Here is a 17633-nt window from a genome sequence, read left to right on the forward strand (position 1 = left end):
AACATTTATCCTGTATGTGCAAACTATAATACTGGAAAATAATCTGTTTAAGGGATAATGGTAACAGCTGGTGTTTATTAAACACTTATAATGTACCTCATACATTATGTTTTGAGTCCCACAATACCCAGTAAGATAGATGCACTTCTTCTCTCCATTTTACATTCAAGAAAACAGAGACAAAGGCAAGTAGTGCAGCCACAATTCAAAAAGCAGTCTAAATTGGGATTTTATGCTTTAAGTGTAACTCCGTGGGACTAGAGAGAGAAAAATAAATCAGAGGAATCTGTCTCCTGCCTCTCAATAAATGATCTTATGTTTTAAGAGTCTGGTTTTCAAGACTCTTAAGAATGCATTCATTGATTATTTCATAAAGCTTTGGAAGGAAATTAGAAATCTTAGCCATGGTACAGAGCTCTAAATGTTCCTCTTCCATTCAGACCATTCCTTAAGCCATGTATTATAATATATGTTTGAGAGAAGTGTGTCATGTGAGTGTTTGCATGTGTAAACACACACATACTTATATACATAATTACTAAATCTTTACCAGTATTTTCTTATAGGGAAATCAATTACAAATGATTTTTCTTTTTGCTTATCTGTGTTTTCTAGCAGATATACAGCTAGCATGCCCTGTATAAACATACATCCAAATAAATATTAAGGACCTTTAATTATTCATGTAAAACCAGATTCTAGGCATTGAGGATAAAGCATTGAAGAAAGCAGATGAAAAATCCCATTTTCATAGGGCTTTCATCCTAGTGGATCAAAGCAAAATGCTCAATACCATTGCATATTTTCTAGCTATTACTACATATTTTTAGAACATATCACAAATTAAATAACGTTATGATTGATTTGGAACTCTGCGAAGTACTGAACATCACGTTTGCCTTTATTAGAATCTCAAAAATTGTAAATAAATATTTGTGAACATGACAGTGCAACAATTTAAGATAACGCTATCATTTAATGTGCAATTAATAAGATGTAACTGAAAATACAAAAACCTTTTTCTCTTGGATGAACAAATTTAATAGTAAAGATGGAAAATTTGAAGACCAAAATTTTACTTAGAATATTCAGATAGAAGAATAAAGAAACCTGAATAACGAAGTCCAATATATTCAAACCCATTTAATAATTAAAGGGGAGATATGGAGAAAATTTTTCCTTTACCAACACTAATTTTATCAGAAACAGAACTGCGAAGTTTTGGGTTTCTCTGGTTTCAGTGAAGCATTTTCAGGATAAAAGATTTATTGGAGTAGAATAATTTTTGTATTACTACTACTAAAAGTAATTATAAGTGTGAATTTGGTACTACACAGACATAAGAAATGTAATAGATGATATAAATAAATGCTAATTGGCCAATGAATAGAAAGTCTTTTATCTTTAGTTCTAAAGCATTTGTATGTAAGTATGTAAGCTGTACAGACTATAATCATTATTATCAACAGTAAAAGTGTATCAACATTAATAAATGTATGAGTATATTTAAAATGATTACTATGTGCCAAGAACATCCTTATCTCATAGTCACATAAGCCCTGTACCCTGTTGAGTTTGTGTTTTTCGGGAACTTGTCTGCCCTTTCTTGCGTGGGGGAAACTGAAATAGCTAATTAGACACAAAAGGTCTACAAAGCTACCTACAGTAAAAAATATACACACACAAACACGCATATTTTTAATATTCTCAAGACTGTCCTGATAAGAGTAATAGTTTCTTCTCAGCACAATTAATGAAGTGTGTCTTCTGGCAAGAACATTCAGTAAGGTCATTTGGCAAAAGGACGTTTTCCCAAAGGTTCAAGGATTTTATTTTCACTGTAGAATTTTCTGTTCTTAATTTGATTAACTTCCTTATGGACAAAAAGGAACTGTTTTTCCTTTTTCAGCCTAAAAATAGTACTTGTGGTGTAACTCTCTGGTTGTATAGAAAACATGAAAAGAGTTAAATATTACTATTGACATTGTAACTCAACAGCACAAATCAATTAACCGTTGCCACATTGGATGGACAAGGAGAGGGGACCAAAGATAAAGTCCCTTAACTTTTTTAGAGATAGTTGTTGTTATTCTCAATCTTAAATATATTCTGGACTCCTTTACTCCTTCAGCCACATCCCCCTTCATGATAGCTTCCACATCACGAGCAGTGTGATTATTTTCTGGCTTAAAATCTTATAATGGCTCTCCAGCTGCTTCTGGATAAAATCCAACATTTAGCATGACAGACAAAACTCTTCACCGTGTGGCCTGGGTTACCACCCCGCCCTCTTCTCCAGCTGTTCTCCTTCTGTCAGTTCACCTGCCCCAGCCCAACTGAGTCAAAGCATAGATCCAGATCTCTCAGTGCTCCCCATAAGTCTGCCATCCTCCAATAGCCTCAGGCTATGAGGACTCTGATCCTGCCGGGACCACTCCTCCAATCCCACCTTGATGCTATGCCCTATACTTCCAACCATCTTCTTATGACCCTTATGCCAGTTTCAGTCAGTCATGAGAAGCCCAGGACTCCCAGTCATTCTCAGCCTCGACCTGCATTTTCTATCTGGTTCATTTTTGCCAATCGCACTCACTACCATCTGAAATGCTATGTATTTTTACCAACTTTTTAAACGAATAAATACTGAATGTCTTACAGTTCGTGTTCTGTCTTTTGATGGGACATGTTTTTTATATTTGAATAGAAATGTACATGTTGCTTTCTCTTCTGGGACCCCCCTTCTCATTCTCATCCACCCATATCTGCCCGCAGCCACCCCCCACTTAACCTGGATAATTTCAGTTTATAGTTAAAATCTCAGTCAGATGATCCTGATAAAACGATCACAGCATTTATTTTATTGTAATATAACTGATCATCTGATTGCCTGTCTTTTTGCTTGGCTCTAAAGGAGTCTCAGTTTTCCTGTGGAATTCCTGGCACATAATGTGTATAAATCAACAGCTAGTTGGATGCATGAACTAATGAACTAATAAAATGAATAATTAAGTGGCAAAACTGGTGAAGCATTAGCGGAGGCTTGAAGGAATTGAGTTTTGCTGTGAAATAAGGGCAGAGGAAATATCATCAGGAATGCATGGAATCCTGAGTAAGCAGCGCAGATTTAGGTCACAGCAAACAGTTGGATATAAAATGAATCTGGGTGCATGGAGCAAGAAGACAGAGAGAATTGGGGCTGCGAGCAGACTCTATAAGCTGCATGGTGTTGTGCTTAATGCTATGGAACTCAGATTCCCTCATCTTCTTAACTGCATTGCCCAGGCCCCAGAGACTCATTCAGGGCACTTCAGGAGAGGGTGTCTCAAAAGGAGGGGGGGAGGTAGAATGACTAGGATTCCCTGTATTCATATCTCTCCACACCCCCTCCCTCCACCAAAGCAACTCTGCTTTAATCAGTTTTACATATCAAGGATTTAAGTTTACTTGGAAAATAAAAGTTTAAAAAGCATTCCACAAGGTGATAGTGAAGGCCTGAAACTTGGAAACCCAGGAATAACATAATCAGGCCTCTGTGTTAGAAAGAACGTTTTGGAGATGGGAAGTCAGGGCCCGCTGGGAGCCATGCTAACTAACAGTCTAGGACACAAACAATGCTGAATCAAATGGACACTGGCAGAATGTCTGAAAAGAAGTTATAATGAATAATAGAGAGCATTTTGGGATTAACCAAAAATGAGGGGTGAGGCAGTGAAGGGTAGGAAGAGTCCAAGATTTTAGGGTTGGGAAATTGACAGACACTTGGGTTCCACTCACCACGAGAGTAGACAGAAATAGAAGCAGGTTGGGGTAGAACATAATTAATTGACTTTTAGACACATTTAGTTTGATTCCTTATGAGACACCCAGATGAAGAGCTCCATCTGGAGTATAGTTAATATACATTCTCTATGAGCTGAGGAAACAGTCCTGGGTTGTGTGTGGGATAATTGAGGCATTTTATGTTAGACAGTGCCTATTTTTTTGTATGATATGAAAAATGTCATCTGTTGAGAAAGAGGGAAAAGATTTGAGTAAACTAAGGGTGTTAGAAAGTTTAACCTAATTGATCTAGGACAGAGTATGAGGAATAAATACTCCTTATGATAGATTCTTTTAAAAAGCTGAAGAGGTGCTAACGCCATGCCAATACTGGTTGTTAGGAATTTGTAGTGACAGCAATCTGCATAATTATGAAATTTCTCTCAGGTTATGCTCAAAGTTCAAGTTGTGGGGACTGAAATACGAGATCATAATATTGATTCATGGTTGAAGGTTTGTGAGCCACTTGCAGAAAAGAAAGTTTCCAAATGATTGAACAATTTTGCATAAAGTAGTTCAAGTGATAGATCTAGGGATGAAGGTAAGATCAGAAGTTGGTCGGGGCCGGCCCCGTGGCTCAGTAGTTGAGTTCAACTTCTCCAATGCAGCGGCCCAGGGTTTCACCAGTTCAGATACTGGGCATGGACATGGCACTCCTCATCAAGCCATGCTGAGGTGGCATCCCACATACCACAACTACTAGGACCCACAACTATAATATACAACTATGTACTGGGGGGCTTTGGGAAGAAGAAGGAAAAATAAAATCTTCAAAAAAAAAAGCTAGTCATTGGATTGGCAAAGAGGTGAGGCATTTGAGAGCTGGCATTTACAATGAAGCAGAAGAGGTTATGAGAAAAATCTTCAAAAGTCAAAAATCCAATCGAGAACAGCAGAAGTAATCACCTTATATTTAAAAAAGGTGGTAAGAGACATGCATGCTGCAATAAAATGTTCCAAAAAATAAATCATCCACTGCATGAAATGCTAGATGGATCATTAGGTATTCTAAGTTCAACAAAATACAACTACACAACACACACACACACACCCTTTACACCTCTTTATAATTATTTTTAAAATTTTTATCCTATAAAAACTAACTTTTTTCATTTTATCATATTTCCTCTACTTGATTATTATTAACAAGAATAATATTTTTTCATTTTAATTTTGCTTTTTACTGAGAAGCCCTTAGTGTTCAGCTGGTATACGGAGTCAAGAATAGCTATCATAGGGGCCTGCCCATGGCCAAGTGGTTAAGTTCTTGCGCTCCGCTTCAGTGGCCCAGAGCTTCGCAGGATCGGATCCTGGGCGCGGAGATGGCACCGCTCATCAGGCCACGTTGAAGAGGCGCCCCACATAGCACAACTAGAAGAACCTATAGCTACAATATACAACTATGTACAAGGGGCTTTGGGGAGAAGAAGAAAAAAAAAAAACATTGGCAACAGCTGTTAGCTCAGGTGACAATCTTTAAAAAAAACAAAAAAAGAATAGCTATCATATTCCTTATGGTATTGTGGTAATGAAATTTGGTGAACTCTGAAATGGGATAAGCAAAGCAGATTATAGCACTTCTCTATTCAAGAATGATTTGTGATTTTTCAAGTACAAATAAATCTTGTGTAGATAACTTAGATTATTGCAAAGCAAGGTTCTAGGAATAAAAATACATTTATGTTTCAGTTTCTGAGTCAAGGCTACTCCAGTCCCTGAAAATTTTCTTGTTGTCTAGTGTTCCTTATTCTCCAGAAAAAAAGAAAAAGAAAACTATCAAAGATAAGTCTGAAAAGAATATAGGGTTAGAAACCATCCTACAAAGGACACTATGCACTTATGTTTTAAAATGTGGAGGCCAAGCTTTGAAAAGAAATCACAGTTTAAGTTGTTATTGTCGCATGAGGGTTGTTACACAGCTATCTTGTAATTCCTTTCAAGTAGATTCGTACAGAACATGTGATTGTCTCAAACGAAGTACAAGCTGTTATTCCTTATTTTTTTTCCATTTTGAAACTTAATTTGATGTCTACTCCTTGTAAATTTGGCGTCTTCTATGTTGTACTTACTATATGCTATTTGAAGAAAAGAGGGTTTGAAATTTGAATTTCTCACAAAATTACCTAAGCAATTAGAATTGTTCTCTTTCCTTCAAGTCTGACACAATTGCTCAGACAGATAACATATCAAAAAATGTTCCTCCTTCTTTCTCAAAACCCAAGGACAGTATTGCTTCATGTAAAATTAAATAAGGGGTAACTTTGTTATTTTATTCAGTCTAAGGCATTTGGAATGCATTTATAGCATGAAATGGTGAACAGGGAAGTTTTAATTACTAGATCAAAATAAGGAATTGTCCCATTTTAAAATGTTCAGCCCAGAACACTGGTAAACTCTGATACCACATTTTAAGGACAGACCTAATGGAATGCATTCAGAGAAAAACAGCAAATGCGGTGAGTCCTTTCAATTCATGATGTAAGGGGAATTATTCAAGGAACTAAAAATATTTTATGGGTAAAGATTATGATGCACATATAAGTTATTATATATTTTGAAGAGATCAAAATAATATTATGTGGAAGGTGTACACTTGTTTTAAAAAAGCTCAAACCAAAATGTGATTGCTCTAGGAAAAATACCTTTTTCTTTTTTTTTAAAGATTGGCACCTGAGCTAACAGCTGTTGCCAATCTTCTTTTCTTTTTTTTCTGCTTTTTCTCCCCAAGTTCATAGTTGTATATTTTAGTTGTGGGTCCTTCTAGTTGTGGTATGTGGGACGCCGCCTCAACCTGGCCTAATGAGTAGTGCCATGTCCGCGCCCAAGATCCAAGCTGGAGAAACCCTGGGCCACCGAAGCAGAGCCCGCGAACTTAACCACTGGGCCACAGGGCTGGCCCCAGGAAAAATATCTTTCTTCATTAACAGAAGAGAAAGCAGCACAACATAAGGCTTATTAATAATGCATCTCTTCATCAGATTGCCCAAGTGTTTTTATGGCTCAACTACCTATCTCTTAGTTATATGTTTAAAAAATTTTATTATTAGAGTGCCAGTTATTAAACTTCTCATCTCTTTACCCACACTTTGATATTCTACTTTGTGATACTACGGCTGGAAGTCTCTAGACCAGTGGCTCTTCTGGGAACTCTAGGCCCCTTTCAGGGGATTTGTAAGGTCAAAATGGTTTCAATGATGATTCTGAGATATCCTTTGCTTTCTTCACTCTCATTCTCTCATGAGTGTACAGTGAAGTTTTCAAGAGGCTATATGAAATATGATGTGGCAACATGGAAGCAGATATGGTTACTCAGCTGTCTTCCATGAAGCTAGTATTAAAGACATTTGCAACAATGTAAAACAATGCCACTCTTCCCACTAATTTTTTTTTGTTTTTGAAAATAGTCTTTTTCTAAAAGGTTTGCTATTTTTTTAACATGTAACGGGTTGATCATCATTGTTTTTAGAACGTCTCATCTTTAATATGGTAAATAGCAATAGATATCACCCACATAAACAAAAACTCTTTGGGGCCCTCAGTAATTCTTAAGAGCCCAAAAGAGTCCTGAGATCAAAGAGTTTCAGAAACGCTGCCGTAGACTATGCTTCTCCATTGCCAGCTGGAAACCTGTTGGGTTCACAGGGGGCACTAGAGAGATATGAGAAGGACGGAGAAGGGGCTCATTCCTGCTAGTCTATCTGCACTTCCTGTTAGATCTCTCCAGCATTTCACCCTTGCAGCACATGGTTCCGGCAGCAATAGGCTCTAGTCTCCTGCTTATTTCCACCCCAAGAAAGACACAGTGAGCTCCTGCTACATGGTCCTGCACAGACCATAGTGACGCTCCTAAGAGGTCTGACTTCCATGGCTGCAGGCCCCTCCTTGAGCTCCTGAGCTGCCAAAGCCAGCCAGAAGTGTCCCCTCCACAGAAGACCAAGGGCAAGATCTGCCAGGCAACACTCTCTCCTCAGAACTCTGCATCCCAGCTCTAAGAGGTCCTTCCTCCAAGCTTCTGCGTTTTGATTTCTCCAACCTAGGGGCAGCATACACTTCCTGTGGTGTTATCTCTGCATTACCTCAGTGTTCACCTTTGCTTTTTCAACTCTCCAACATTGTTTAAACAATTTCCTATTTCACATTCTCTAAAGTAATACAGTGAGATTTCTGTTTTCTTGACTGGGTAGAGAGTGATACAATTTGCAAAAGGTATTAATGTATCAGACATCTCTAAAAAGCTACACTAATGAGAGAATCAATCATCTCTATGGTGACAAAAATTTAAGTATCTAAGAGAAAAATCAAAACTCTGTTCTGAGCTTACAAATCTAAAACTGTGAAAGTATGTTGGTAATTGGTGGAATTGATATTAAATATTATGTCTTCTACATCTAGCTGCTTTGTGACTACATTTTTATACATACATTATCCAGTCATTTACAAGAGGACTTTTCCGTATTTGATGGAAGTATCTCTTAAAATTATTACTTAAACATAGACTTCTAAGTCAATGAATGACAAGTGATGGATAATAAATTATATTTTCTTTAATGTTTAGCTATTATTAGATTGGAGACATTTTAAATACTTTGCACAGTCTTAGGATGAAAGTATGAACACAGGGGATTTTTTAAGCAAATCATCTCTTCTCTTACAGAGAAGTTGATACTGATTTTCCCTTTGCGGTTTCTACTATATTTAAATTTTTAAAGTAAATAGTTAAACTTACCACCAGAAAGGAGAGCAGGCTTACTTTTTACCATTGGACTAGAACGAGGAAACTTGTTGCTAAATGACATGAAAAGGTGTGCTGTGAAATCATCGGGAAGCTCGGCTTCCAGGAATGTCTTCATAAATAGCTTGAAACCTTCAAAATCTATCGTCTGAAAAAAAAATGTTAAACATACATTTTAAGACTCAGCGAACGTTAGGATTTTGTGCTATGTTCAAAATCATTGTAGAAGAAATGACCTCATACATTTTTATATCCAAGTCTACAAAAGGAAGGTAAGTATCTGAGAAATTGATTGGGCAATTGCAGGCCAACATTGGTGATTAGATACATATGTCTTCCCTGTAGCACGGTACCAGGAAAAGCACGAGCTTTCCAGTCAAACATTTCTGTTTTCACCGTATCTGTATGACCTTAAAATCTTGTTCTTTGAAACTTAGTTTCCTCCTCTGCAAATTGGGAATAATATTCCCAATCCCACAGAGTTGTTGCAATGATTAAATTAGGCAATTAAGAAGAACACGCCAATGCAGAGTCACGAATACAGCACGAGGACTCCAAAAGAAAGGAATTTCTCTGATCTCCTTTCCTTGTCTCTAATGGTGAATACTGTTTTCAACAATTGGAAAAATGGTTAACATTAAAGTTTCACCCCAACACCAAGATCAATTGATTTAAAATTCCGAAGTGAACATCTAAAACTTCCTATGCAGACTTTCAAAGAAATATATTTCAAGATCCTTGTCCACCCTTAATCACTTCAGGACTATAAAAGAGTAGACATGTATTTCGAAAGAATTATTGTTTCATTAAGAGTCTCTAGGATGTTCACTTGGGGAAATGATGATGGAAGCAAACTTCTAGCTTCAAGTTAATGAGGAGATTTCACAGGAGCCACCTGGAGAGCTTGCTTTCTCCAAGCAGATGAGGACAGGGGGCCAGGATCTGACTCCTGCCTGGGTAACTGAGGACAAGAGTGCAGGTGCTTTGGGGCAAAGGCAAGTAAAATGGTACTGTATTGGGCGTGGCCAACACTCCTTATAACTGCAGGGACAACAATGCATAAATTTTTCCTGGGAAATAGATGTAGACCACATGGAAGAGAGGGCCAGTGGAGTCGTGTTGGGTCTTATCTAGTAGGACATCAAAGGAACTAGAGACCTACCGAGAAGAAGCTGGAATAAACCCACATCTCTCCAGATCTAAAGAGTGCAAGGATGATGGGTCTCAAAGGAAACCCTTGAAGGGTATTTTTTTCTTACCCAGTTTAACGTAACTGAGATGAAACTAAAAATAGGGCAAAAAATTAATTTGGAAGAACTGGTGCTCTTAATTTTCTTTAAACTCCTGGACAATGAGAATAAAATTAATTTCTTAAACTTCTATTTTGGATATACAAAGGCTATTTTTCCTATGTTATAATATAGGGGGATTGCGGTAGAGAATGACTAATTATATTATTGTATTATTTTGAATAAACCTAAAATGGAATATGACATACAGGGATATTGGTAGAGAAAGTAGATTTTTGCAGATTAGATCATGTGCCAATTAAGTATATGTACCGTGTAGGCTTTTACACCTAGTATAATCTCAAGCCAATAAAAAACAAAACCAAAGACTTCTCTTTATTTCTTAATAATTCCAAGCCTCTGCCTAGCCCTGAACCTAACATTTTAGTCTTGCTTTACTTATTCATTCTCAGAAGGGCCATTCAGACATTTATATTGGTAACAGTAACAAGGCTTCATTTTCTTCCATATTTAATAAATCACCACCAACAGAGAATATTGTAAATTCTATTAACAGACTGAACCACATAATTAAAAATGATGAATAGTATAAAAATCTAAAGAACAGCCTCCAGTAGCAGATATAATATCAAAAAGCAATTTGCCAAGGTTTCAAAATACATAGATGAGGCCAACAGCCAGACCAGCATATCCAAATAAGTTTTCTTAAGCAGGAGCATCGATTCTTACTAATTAGGGTTTCTAGAGATGGCCTATCTAAAAAGTAACCCACACGCAGTTGGATGAGTGACCAAACAGTGATGGATAATCTTCAAAATGTATGAAGACTCATGGGGAACCAGGAGTTAATTTTATCACAAAGTTATACGATGTTTATGTGATGAACATATTCTTAGGCATTGTGTTTAAAATCAAGGTTAGTTATAGTTGCTCTTCCTTCTGTACCCTAAGCCGTTGTAGTTAGCACTGTAGTTGACAACATAACAGATGATAGGAGCATGGTTTCAAAGTCAGACTACCTGGATCAACTCTCAGATACAACACTTTTTAGCGGTGTGAAGGTGGGCAATTTATTAAACTCTCTGTGCCTCAAATTCTTCACCTATAAATAATAATAATAATATCTACCTCTTGGTTGTATAGGAGGGATTCCAAACAATATTTGAAGAATAAGCCTCAAAATCACATTAACTTAAATGTTTTCGTATACATTTAACAAGTCATTCCATGGTTCATTGTTTTATGGTCATTTATTTTTTTGAGAAAGCTGATAACAAAATATTTACAAAGGACTGGATTTGCTGAAGTTTTCCTCTGGTTCTTCTTTTGGAATAAGATTATATTTTAAAATGAGACTATTTTAAGCCAAGAGTTTAAGGGGTAACATAGGAAAACAACAACCACCAACCAACAAACAAAAACAAAAATAGGGATTTCAGAATAAAACAATTTTATTTCATATTCCAATACCTCCACTTGCCACCTGAGTGGTTTGGAGCAAGAAATTGATCTGCTCTTTTAAGGAAACAATCTGCCATATCCCAAGTGTTCACTCTTTATAGAGACTTCACCCACATAAAACCTCCTTGAAATTGGCACTTATGACTTACTGATGAAAACCAGAAAAATACCCAACCGAAAGGGAAATATGGACTGTAATGTATGGCATCCATCTTAATAAGGAAGACATTACTTCTTGGTCCTGCTTTTTGGAGCTTTCAGAGAAACTTTCTGAATTTTCTCAAGTGTTAGGCTCTTCCTTACTCAGCAAGCAAAAAATAGCTTGGTTTTATTCTCTGAGAGCTCTAAGCCTTAACTTCATCCATTTAAGGTCAACCTTTCAGGGTTGTTGCCTACATGTAATAATAAATTGATGAAATGGACTTAATGTATCCTTGGGCACACAGTATGTAAAATAAATAAAATAAAAGGAAGCACTGGTTTGAGATTAGATGGATTTTTTATTATCTTACTTTGTTCTTCTCTTTATTCGTCCAGAAAACTGGAAAATTCACTGCATCTTCCCAGATCAAACCTTCAGTTTTTTGTGTCTTAGATATTTTGCTATAATTGTTCTGTTCCAGGCAACATAGGCAAATTACTGCTTTCAGAAAGCAAGCATTTAAGAACAAATTATCTTATTTTAAAAAATAAAAGCCTGTTACAGATGTAAGAATGGAATAAAATTTCCTCAGTTCTTAAATGATTTCTATGAGATGATGTCATGTGCTTTATTAATGATGATCTGAATTTCTTTCTCCAACTTCTTTACATGTTGATGGGAGCAAACTTCCTTTCTTTTACATTCCTGTCATTATATGCAGCTCACAATGTTGCAAAATTCAAATTTCTTTAAAGCCAAAAAATAGATGCTTCAGTGTTTCCAATTCATTGAGGAATTCTTCTTCAATGTCTTTGTTAGCTAATCCATCTCCTCTTTTCTTATTAGTCAAAGATTTTCAAATCTCTTCTAAAATCCTATGTTGTCCAAAATATCAAACATTTCTGTAAGTGGATACTGTCCTCAATCTATACATTTTCCTTATCTCATGATTTAGCGGAACATTTCCAAATTTAGGTATCTTATTTTCCACTGCTGTCATCCAGCAGCAGTAGAATTGGTTTTTGAAGACTGTGATGTTTAAAGAGAATGAGATCATTTATATGCATATCAATGGAAACACTAATGAAAAAAGTTGGGTGGGACTTAGTTGAATGAGTGTTCAAAAATCAAATTGGCTGTCAGCTCAAACAGAGACATACACACCAAGCAGTGTTTAAAGTTTTGAAAACTGCTTTTCCATTTTCTTTCTTCCTTCAGGAGCAGCCACCAGACTATTTAGGGAGATAACATAAAGAATCTGTAAAGAATACAGACGGAAGGAGCTGCTCAGATGTTGCTGCCAAATTGGCACAAGTTCAAATCACATTTCTATCTGCCTTTCATTCTTATATCTGACCATCTGGATCCTTTGGTTTCAAATCCCTGCTAATACTAAAGAAATAACACTAGCATTCATCCAAGTAGATTCAAAGTGAATGAAAATAAATGGCGTCACTCTATCACCACTTGAATTTATTTTGGCAGTTTCAGGGTGGAGATTTTCTCATATTCAGTAAATGTTCATTGTGCACCCACTCCGTACTAGTCTCTGTTCTAGGTGTTGGGGCAAAAATGTTACAGGAACATGCAAAAATCCTTCCATCAGGGGGCTTATCTTCTAATGAAGAAACTAAGAAAATAGCAAAATAAATAGGCTAAATGTACAATGTCTCATGGTATTAAGTATTGTAGAAAAAATAAAGAAGGAAAAGGTTTATACATTTAGGAGGGAAGGATCTGTGCAGTTGTAAATATGATGACCAGGAAATGAAAATCTGTTCTTTGAATAAAGATTTAAAGGGGATGAGGAAGAGAGCTTTGCACATATTTGGAGAAGGAATATTCCAAACAGACAAAACAGGTAGTGCAAATGCCCCAAGGTGTAAAGATGCCCCTGTTTTAGAGGAATTCCTGTAGGAGCCAGTGAGGAGGAGCAGGAGGCTGGAGCAGGAGTGAGGGAGGACTGGAGTAGTAGGACAGGAGGTCAAGGATCCGATCTTTGGTGGTGTGTGCACTGGGGCAGATCAGGTAGGATATTAGACCATCAATAAGAGTTATGACTGTAAGATGGGGTGAGAGGAATGGTCACTGGAGGGTTTGCAGCAGGAAATCACAGGATCTGATGTATTTTAATAGGATCATATGATCATAATAAGATCTTTATCTCAGAAAAAAGATAATCCATGTCTGACTTTCTAACAAACTTGTATACACAGCTAATTAATAAATGATCTTTAAAAGACAAAAATGAATCATTGAACTAATATAGATTAAGTAACTAGCGAAAACTGTGAACAAAGAAATAACTTTAATTCATTAATCAAAAAATGTTGATTGGGTGTCTACTATGTGTATATTACTGTTAGCTACAGAGTAAAAGAACTCTGATCAAATGAGGCAGGCAATACCTAAATTAGCTAGAGGTTTTCTTTCACCATTTCCATTTCATTTCTGCTTTCTAATTTATATCATTAATTAATTATGTTAAATTAAAAATTTATTTAAAAGTATATAAATTAACATGTAGCATAGCTAACTTCCTGAGATTTCAAAACCGCATTTTTATATTAAAATACTTTCAGAGACATTTGTATTTTTAAATGTCTCATTTCTTATGCTTATCTTGTACTGCAATTGATTGTTCATTATTTCAGATTTCAGAGAGCTCCTTGATAGTCCCCTACAACTGCCAAGTAGAATCTTCCTTTAACAAGAAAGAGTGAAAAGTGTGAAAACCTGAATCTATAAAAATTAGTTTTGTCAAATGAAAACATTTTTACTGCTCAGAGGCACATAATCCATTAACTGTAGCTTTACTTAAAACTAACATTTATTAAGACTAAGTAGAGAGAAAATTTCAAATGTACTTTTTAGCGAAAGATGATAAATGGCAAGAAAAACAATGCTACTACAAGTTATTTTAGGAATTGTGAAATGCAAATAATGGATTGGAAGAATTTTAAGCAGAATATTTTAATCATAATTTTCAGTATATCTCATAATCAAGGATCTGTATCTAACTAAATTTTGTACTTCAGTTGGAATCCATTTTAATCTAGTATGACACTGTCTTGTCTTTTTTATAGTGTCATCACTAGGACATGTGTGAGCTGTTACTGAAGCATACACACAAATGTTTTAAAGCTATTTTCTCCTTGAAAAATAAAACCCAGTAAAGATTTCTTGAACAACTATGCATATACAGTTTTCATTAATAATGTCAGTTTTTAATTATTGCTCACTTATATGTTCACTTTTAAATAAAATTTCCAAAGAGAGTTCTTTTAATGCAGATGTGTGTGCAGGCAGATTTACAAGTGTATCTTCTTCCCTGCTAGATTATAAGATCCAGCACAACTTTGCATCACACAGTGTTTAACACTGCGTCTTTCACATTGTAGAGGTCTTACGTTACATTAGTGTCTTACATTACAGTATATATTTGAGGTGTGGATACTAGAATAGTAAAAACAGCAAAATTGCACTCAATTACCTCTTTGTAGGCAATCTAGCAAGAAAGAAAATTCATTCAAGTGGAATGATAAGAATTTGTGAAATAGAATGAATACAAAAAGCTTCTCAGCAGGAGTATATTCTTTCACTTATTAAATCTCAAATGAGATTATTTTAAAGTATAATAGTGTATGGCTATGTATTTAATATTTTAGCAGATTAAAACTAAAAAAAATCAACAAAACGAATGCTAACAAAATAACCAAGAATTTGGAAGGTTTTCAAATATATACTATCCTATAAATTCTGTTCTTTTTAATCCATCAAGGCCAAAATCGACCAGAGTTAGTACTAGGAGAAACAGCAAGTTGAGAAGGTGTAGAAGACCAGGAAATAGCCAACATGTAAGAGTGAGGGACTGAGATTTTACAACTGGGTCAGGGAACCCACTAATTATTCTCAGGGCTTAAGAATTCCCCGAGTTGAAGCATTCTGTCAGTAATTTGTAAAATAGATTTATTAGTTTGACACTCTTTGGTAGCAAAGATCAGCTTGACCATTTCTGTTTCTCCCACAGGACCAGACACAATATCTAGTATATATTATACGAGTAATAAATGCATTTGGGATGCAATCCAATAGCTTCTTTCTGTTCCAAATGCTTTTCTCATTTCCTGTACGCTTATCTCTTATTGGTGGATATATTTATGCCAAACTACTCCTTAAAGCCTCTAATCTCTCCTTTTAATTTTTATAGTCAGTGATATGATCTATTATCCATAAATGGAAAGCCATTAGAGATATGATTGAAAAGTTTGTCCATATAATGGAAACACTATCTAAATGTTACTGTGCTTTAGGAGATACACTAAGTATGCACCATGTATGCTAGACTTTAATCCTCACGGTAACCCAGTCAATAGATGCTATTATCACTCTAAGTTATAGATGAGGAAACTGAGGCTCAGAAAAGTTAAGTAAATTGCCCAAGGTCAAAATCTCCTAGTTAGCACCAAGGACCTAAATAGTTCTAATTTCAAGGTCCACTCTGTTATAGTTAGTCAAAGTATAATTTTACAGACAGATTTTCCAATATTCACACGTGGTACAAGATACTTTGCCACTGGTTTATCACTAACAAATGTATTGACTAGTCTAACAATAAGCTTGCCACTCTAGAAAGAAGGATATAAAATAAAGTATAAAAATAAAAAGTAATGGTATAACTACTCAATTGCCCAATCTTGAAAGCTCTGAGTTCACTGCAACTCCTTATGTACCCTTTGACATTCCAAGTATAACCTATTATTATTATTATTGACCTTATATCTGAAATGTGTTCTAAATCTGCCCCCAGCCCCACTGCTGTCCCAGTTTTCACCACTTGATTGGACTGCCTCATACCTGGTACTCTTTTCTACTTAAGCTTATTGTCCATGTTGCCTTCAGAAGTGGAAAAATTAACTTGTTGATCTTAAATATATTATTTGTGATTTCCTTTACCTATTAAAAAAAACTTAAAATCCTTACACCTTCTAAGCCTTTCTACTCAAATCTTGAGATTTATTTTACCCTAGCATCCTTCAGTTCTCTTCCACCCAAAAAAGCTATTACTGATGATGAAAATGCACAAACAAAAACATTAGACAACCCCTAAAAATAAACTTCAGGTGTAGCAAACACCTAAAGTGTTTGTTCTACTTGTCCTTGGAAAAGTGAAAAATAATCACCTGAATATTTCGGCATCACTTTTTTCTCTAATCTGCTTTTTAACTCCTGTATAAATTGTCTAATAAATGTTATGAAATAAATGAAAAAAGAATCTACCTAAAGTGTTTAAATATTATTTTTCAAAATTGGCTACTATTAAACTAAGGAGAGCTATTAGTTTGTTTATTTTCCAAATTATTTAAGCTTGTTTTTAAAACTCATTTGTAGAGAAAACAATTGGAAGCAATCAGTATAACTGTATTTTATGTACCCTGAATATTTACCTATTTTTAAACTTCTATATCTTTATTATAGAAAGTTGGGGGAGAAATAGACAGATACCTTCTAGCCACTTAAAGTAGTCAAATCATTAATCTAAACTTTAAATTTAGGATAAAGATGTTCCAGGTGGTCCATTCTCAAATTCTAAATGTTTTCATAGATATACGGCAGTGCATTTTTTGTAAACGTTGAAATTTGATCCTCAGTGCAATTGCTAGATATCAAATTGATTTAATTATGATATGATGTAACTAATTAATCTCATACGTATCTATGTAAATATCTTCTCAAATTGTTGGACATGGTTCCATTCTATGCTAGAACAATTCTCTGAATGTTGAGGCATAAAAACTGAGGCTACACAGTGAAACAAAAGTTGCTATATATTTCAACAATAATTAATACATAATCAATATCAGGTTAGTAACAGAATTGTAGTAGGCATTTTATTATTCAGTTTGGTGGTGTGTTTTCAAAACTGTGTTCTGGTTGTAGGTTTGACAAAAAGAGGAAGATGATTGAAATTATGTTGATAGCAAAGGGAAAAGAAGCAGAAATATCGGTTAATGCGTTACTTCCATTCCTTGCTAACTAATTGTCCTTGCCATTCATGCAGTTGTGGCAGGTGGAGTAAATATGACAGACACAACACCTCTACTATCAGGACAACCTTCTGGATCGAAGCCAGGGTTGGCAGGGGGAGCAAATCACATGTCATGTCCCCTATTCCTACCTCATGGTAGAAAGAAATTAATATAGAGTTGGAAAAGACATCAGAGTTATA

General features: G+C 35.5%; 1 protein-coding gene across 1 annotated transcript in view; it reads right to left on the reverse strand.

The window, feature by feature from the left end:
• DGKB (diacylglycerol kinase beta) overlaps positions 1-17633 on the reverse strand; it is a 605812-nt gene that overhangs the window by 500204 nt on the left and 87975 nt on the right. The window contains exon 4 of the mRNA XM_046670071.1: positions 8546-8699. Coding sequence (XP_046526027.1) covers positions 8546-8699 — 154 coding nt within the window. The remainder of the gene's footprint in view (positions 1-8545; positions 8700-17633) is intronic.

Source organism: Equus quagga, chromosome 8 (genome assembly GCF_021613505.1).
Source record: "Equus quagga isolate Etosha38 chromosome 8, UCLA_HA_Equagga_1.0, whole genome shotgun sequence".
Classification (NCBI taxonomy): domain Eukaryota; kingdom Metazoa; phylum Chordata; class Mammalia; order Perissodactyla; family Equidae; genus Equus; species Equus quagga.